Source organism: Plectropomus leopardus, chromosome 16 (assembly GCF_026936395.1).
Source record: "Plectropomus leopardus strain MGB_pleo_1.0 chromosome 16, ASM2693639v1, whole genome shotgun sequence".
NCBI classification, from domain to species: Eukaryota; Metazoa; Chordata; class Actinopteri; order Perciformes; family Serranidae; genus Plectropomus; species Plectropomus leopardus.
Genome location: NC_142191.1, coordinates 30,586,289 through 30,593,080, shown reverse-complemented (window position 1 = coordinate 30,593,080; position 6,792 = coordinate 30,586,289). Strand labels below are relative to the sequence as shown.

Here is a 6,792-nt window from a genome sequence, read left to right as displayed (position 1 = left end):
TACTAATACAGAAATAAACATTTCTTCTGAAAATTTGGTTATTTGACTGGATTTCAATCCAAATTTGTGAACCTAAAAATTATTATAGCCTACTGAAATTGACACATCAATAGTTAAAGCTGTCAATTAAAAACATTATGAAGTGCTACACATTTTTTTCTTTTGATCTTATTTTAAAAAACAACAACTTTTTTTGCAGTGGTTAAATTTCATAATGAAATGTTCTGTTTTGTTATAACATTAAAGTTTTTGGTGTCATATTTGCTGTCAGAGAGAAACTGACATAAAATTAAAAAATATTGCAGGCAACCTATCACCTCCATTTCCATAATTAAATTAAACCATCCATAATTAAATGTGTGGTAGCAGGATAAACATTCAAATTTATTGATAAACCTTTTTATTTTGCAAATAATATTTTGAAGAGTTTGGTCGACATAACATTTTTGACACGTACATCAACCTAATACTGTGTGTAATTTAAACTGAAATTTCTGCCTTAATTGATTTAAAACAAAATTCAAGTTTTAGTAACCTAATGAAATTGGCTTTTCTTCCCCTCTTCTGACTACTTAACATGCCTGGACAAATTCAGACAGTTAAGACATTGTGTTAGGGACCTGCAGGTCAAACAACTACAACACAAAGGATTTTTTTTTAAAAAAAATTAAAACCTTGTGTTTATGCTATAAATTATTAAGTGCGCACTTCTTTTTTCCCCCTCAACAATTCGTGAATTAATTTTTTTTTCCAAATAGGACAGTTAAGGACAGTTAAAATAAGACAGTAATAGTTGGTCAGTCCAGTAAAGATTAAGCAAAAGTGTTAGTAGCAAGTGAAAAACAGAGTAATAATACTAAGACAGGACTAAGACAAGACAGATACTACAAATCCAATCAGTACCCAGACCAAGACAAAAACAAAATGTTATTAATAACATCAATAACAGAAAAATATGTAAATGTACGTGTATGACGGTAAAACACAAAATTTAAAAAGTCCCTAAAATATATGGTTGTAAGCACTACTTAAAAATGCAGTTAGTTGTTAAAGAGACGCTAAATCCCCTTACTCAGTGTTGTGCGTTCCTTGCACGTGGTTTCATTAAAAGTTGTCACAACTCAAACAGATTGATGCAATAAAGAAATTATTTGTTTTTAGCGTGTGCAGAGTAATGAAAGACAGCAGCCTGCGCCGCCTCAGCCTCCACAGGCGAAGAAGAAAGCCAGCCAGTAGTCAGCCACTTCCTGTTTACGTTTTCACACATGACGTCACACGGATAACATTTAACAAACAGTTTAGAAAACGAAACCGCGGATAACTTGAGAAACAACTCCTCAATATTCTCGTGACGCCTGCTGTCAAACGTCTTCTGTCTCAGCTTCATACCGGAGCACCGGGGAGAGGGGCCGACCTGCGGTTTCAGCTGTCCTGCTCTTATTTGAGGACCGCTCAGCAAGCCGGGCTGCTAAGTGTAGCTAGCGTTTAGTAGTTAGCTGGGAGCTAGCTAGCTAGTTAGCATCAGAAACTGAACAGCTCTTTTATCTTTAACAGAGACTTCAGCGTCTGTCAGCATGGAGAATAAATACAACCTCAAGAGCCCAGGTAAGCACTCTTTATAGTGTTGTTTTTCTGTTCCACAAATGTCGGCGAGTTTGCTAACGGCAGCGACACAGTTTAAACCCTCCAGTTCACTGTTGACATTTCTTAATTAACACACAGTAACTAGCTAATGCGAACCAACCTATGTGTTTAAATTTGCTGCTTTTTTCAATCGTGAACTCCATTTAAAGATACTTTCTTCTTGCATTATTTAGTGTTCAGAACAAAAACAGTTTAATTCAGCTTCTGTTTGAATTGCATTATCATGAAGTTAGCTGTCTTTCGGGGCTGAAAGAGTACGTGGTGCTCAGTTGTGTAATGCTACTGTTAGTTTAGGACACGTCTGCGTTTGTAGCCAAAGTCATGTTCATTAATGAATGGTGTTTGTAGTGAAAAACAACAGCAGCAGCGAGGGTTTTGGACACAGAGGATGACCTGTGTGGGGTCAGTGGTGTGTCAGTGGTGATTTGCAGGGATATTTATCAGGGTTGTTTTCCTGGAAACAAGTGAGTCAGAGTCAGACTGTAACAAAGATGGAACTACTATTTTTAGTTTTTTTTTTTTTTGCTTTTATGTGACTACTTGGATATTGTTTTCAAGCAATGTTCCAAAATCTTACCCTGTTGGAATATTGATAACATATTAGCACTTATTAGGCTTGCGTAATATATCATCATTGTGTCAGTGTCATGATATGATATGAGATATTGGTTTAGATTTTGGATATCATAATAGTGTAAGTAGGCTTGAGCAGTATCTAATTTTTCTTCATAGCCACAGACCTTATTTCAGGCATGTAACCAAGAACCCATTCAAAAAACCCATTGATTTCAAGAGGAAAGAACCCAGAGTGCTTAAATGCTAACTCATTTCCGAGTTTAAGGGCTCATTCCAGTGGCACTCTTTTCATGGCCTTTGGTCAAAAATACTGTTATATTTGCACTTCTCTTATTTCAGAGCTCTGTCACCTATGCAGAACTACTGCTCTATGACTATTTTTAACTCTTTCAGAGATTAAAAGATTGATCAATTTAAAAAAAAAAAAATCAGCAGATCAATCGATATTAATAATTGTCAGTTGTAGCCGTAGCTGTTAGTGTGCATGTAAACATACTCACTGTTTGTGCGCATGAGTGAGAGAGAAAAGATTTATTAATTGCCCAAACCTGCAAGACAATCTGTGTGACATGTTTGAATTTCTGGTAAATTTTCCCCCTTTCAGATTTTTGAATTATGTTGGTTTAAAGTCTACTAAAGCTGTTGGAACACAGGACATGTTCCAACAGCACACATAATGTGACTTAAACTGAAACTGAGATTTTCAGTGGTTCGCTGACACAAAAAAAAACTCCAGAAAAGTTACTGGTAACATAATGAAAGCACTGAGTTCTGCCACGTATCACCAAGTACTCACTAGAGTATCATATGAGCTTCATGTTTGCTCTACAAGTGTACAACTCTCACGTCAAGGACACACACACACACACACACACACAAACACAAACACAAACACACATGCACACATGCAGGTGCTCAGTTCTCATAGGCATACTGTACAAGATTTGCTTTGAGCCACTGGGTTGGAAACTGGTGTTTTCAGTTTTAATATTCAGAGTTTCAGAATTATTGTATCTTAGAGCTAATCTGACTGGAGTTTTAGTTTAAAGCACCTGTTAAATCACTGTGGACCAGTTCCTCACTGACCATAATACACTTAGTAAATTACATACATGCAAGATGAAATATTAAATATTAGGGCTGCAACTAATGTGCAGTTTCCGTATTGATCAATCTGTTTATTATTTAACCAATTAATCAGTGAATCATTGGTCTATAAAAAGTGAAAGACAATGTTGAGAATGGCCATCAAAATAAACGAGAAAACCCAAGGTGACAGCTTTAAATCGATTGTTTTGTCTAAGAAAACCCAAAGTACATTAAATGTACAATCATTAAACAAAAAAAGCAGAAAATGCACACATTTCCAAACATTGTACCAGTGAATTTTGATCATCTTTGCTGAAAAACTACTTGAGTAATTGATCAAGTATCAAAGAAATTGCTGATATATTTTCAGTCAATTTTTACTCTGTTAAATGATAAATTTTTTTCAGCTCTACTGAATATCTCAGTAACTTTGATGCCTTAGTGAGTTGGCCGCTGTTTGTGGCAGTGTTTCATGAGGCCCTGCTTGCCAACATTGCCAGGACTTTTTTTTGTATTGAATCATTAATTACAGACCAGTGATTCAGTTAATTCATTCATTTATTTGTTACACAAATAACAACATGCTTGTTATAGTTGAGTATTTCACAAAGTTGTGTTTTGATGAAGGGCTTCAGCCTTGCCGTAATGATGATTGTTTTTTGTGATGTTTTTGCAGATTATCTGCCTAATCAGTGATCGTGAAACAAGTGTGCATCGTTAGTTTCCGCTTAGCACAAAGTGACTTGGCACTGTCAGGCTTGGCAGTATATTGATTCATATCAATATTGTGATATAAGAATAGATCATTTAAAAAGAGAGATGACTGGTTGCTTTGTAGACTGTAATCAAATTTAGGTCAAAAACTTGTGTCGGGTGCTCCTGGTAAACATTAGAATCAGAATCAGAATCCAGTTTTATTGCCAATTACATTTACATATTCAAGGAATTTGACTTGGTGTTTTGGTGCAAAACAATTAACATAAAGGAAGAATAAAAAATATTAAATTTAAATAGTATAAGAGATAAAAATATGACCCAACAGGATAAACAGGAGAAAAAGCCTTTATTGTAGAGGCCAAGTCATTAAAAAAGCCAAAATGTCGCGACCACTGCCGGTCAGGACTTTAAGAAATAAGAATAGATATTGTCTTATATTTAAGATATCTTAGTCTTATAAGTCTGGTCTTTTGCTGGTTTTTAAAGGCTTCATTCCAGTAATTTGATTTCATTCTATGATCTTATCAGACTTCTCTAGCTGTTCTATTATTTGCCTTACCCAGTTAGTCATTGTATCCATATTATGGATGATGATTAACCAGAAATGTCATTGTTTGAATATTTTGTGAAAGTACCAACAGTCAACCCTACAATATCACCACAATATTGATATAGAGATATTTGTTAAAAGTATTGTGGAATTGTACCATATCGCTGCTGTATAGAAAATATCAAAGTAAAAAATTGATAAAAGCAGCATTACATCTGCAGTTATTAGGCTAATAACTCAGAGAAAAAGTGTGTACAGTAGTCCACCTTCCACCTCCTCTTCCTCTTTCTTTGTCACTTTCTGTCCCATAGTCATGCAAATGAAAATGAATGAATGAATGAAAAGTGCTGCAGGGCCGCTTGTGTCTGTCCTCAACTCGTATCTTGTGCTTTCATGGACTGCAGTTTATTGACAAAGTGTGCAAGAGGCCCAGAGAGTTCTTAAGAATGTTGGCTTGCCTTAAGTTGCGATGCATTAAGTGGACATTAGGCTCAGTATTACAAAATGCCTTAGAAATTGCATTGCTCATAATGTTTGACGAGTCATTTCAGAATGTCTTAGATGGTGCGTTCTCATGTCTGCAACCCTCGGACAGATCTACAAAGTGTGCATCAGAACGTTGCTGTTTTTCATCCTTTTTATATATCTTACATGAAAGAAAACCTTGATGTGATTTCCTTGGAGACATACAGCTGTACACCAGATGCTTTTATGTAACTCAATTTTCACTCCATTGTGCCGGTTTTTCCACCGACACCTTCAATTAGCCTGCTGGGGAACCCTTGTTAGCATTCCACCCACAACCCATGAATATGTATAACAGGATACGTAGCTTGAAGCTGTTAGCACCCATGAGGTCCATTTGGAAATACTCAGAATGTTAACATGCTGGAGTATAAAATTAATATTTTTGAAATGAATGTACACTGATGCACTCTTGACATAAAACCTTGAGTTTGCTCACTGTTTTTGTTTTGACCCCTGGCTGGCCCTTTTTCTGTGGATGTTCCTGCACTGTGAATTCTGACAAGTTGATCTCCCTTAAAATAACCCTAAAGACAGATTGCCTTGAGAAAGGAAAGTAAGTCTAACTATTAGTCTTAATTTCTATTTACTTTATATCTAATTGTTAAATTTATTAACATTTTGCTGTATTTACTTAATTTACTTTGTTTTGGGTGAAATTTACCTTGTTCTTTCTAAGTGTAGGCAACTCAAATAAACTAAGTTAGTCAATATTAACTTGATTTTGCCAAAGATGAAGGTAGCAGATCTACAATTTCTGTTTTGTAAACAAGTTTAACCCTTTGAAACCTGAGCAAATTGGTTTATTTTCTTCTACAAGCATGCAGGGAAGGGCAAAGAGCAACTTAACAAGGCATGGCTCAAATATTTGTTAAAAAAAACCCCAAGAGATTAAAATAAAATAAAATAAAATATAGATATAAGATAGACAAAAAAACTGAAAAAAGTTTTTTTTTTTTAAATAAATAAATAAAATGGAAGAAAAAAACCTTTTAAAATTACTGAGCATTGAAAAAAAAAAATTAAATGATAGATAATTTTCTGGACATTCCCGCCTGTTTTTTGGATGATTTTGTATTAATCCTCCCTTGTTTATTTAAAACTAAGTTTTAGTTAATTTCCTTTTTATCTTTTACTAATTTCTTTAAATTTGTGTGAGTTTCCTTGCCAGGTTTTTCATTCCTTTTTTTCCTCTCCATGTTTTCAAAAGAAAACAAAGCAATTTGGTCAGGTTTCAAATGATCAAATAGCTCGTGAAGACGTCTCAACACTGCACAAGGAAACTAATGTCGGTCCAGGTTTCAAAAGGTGAAAAAAAATACAGATATAACTGGCTAGTAGGCAACAGAAATATACAGATACAGATATATAGCACAGTAAACTTTTTACTGAAGCTGCTTAAACTTTCAAATATTGATTTAACTGAACATGTCATTTTGAACTTCTTAAGATAAAGTAAATCTAAGTACATTTTAAGGAAACTTAACATTAAATTAAGACTAATTATATTTACATACATTTTATAAGGCAATCGGTTCCCTCAATGTTTTCCAAGTAAAATCTACCTGTCAGATTTTACAGTGTGCTCTACATTATATATTTTTTATTTTAATGGCTGCAGATAGTGCACTGCCTACTGCAAAAAATCTCTACCCCATCCCTCTTTCCTGCACCTTATCTTTCCCGACCGT

General features: G+C 34.7%; 1 protein-coding gene across 1 annotated transcript in view; it reads left to right on the top strand.

The window, feature by feature from the left end:
- Positions 1-1,244: 1,244 nt before the first annotated feature.
- The window catches only part of ube2j1 (ubiquitin-conjugating enzyme E2, J1), a 57,832-nt gene continuing 52,284 nt past the window's right edge, over positions 1,245-6,792 (top strand). Inside the window, exon 1 of the mRNA XM_042503734.2 lies at positions 1,245-1,605. Within this exon, the coding sequence (XP_042359668.2) occupies positions 1,575-1,605 (31 nt within the window). The 5' untranslated portion in view covers positions 1,245-1,574. The remainder of the gene's footprint in view (positions 1,606-6,792) is intronic.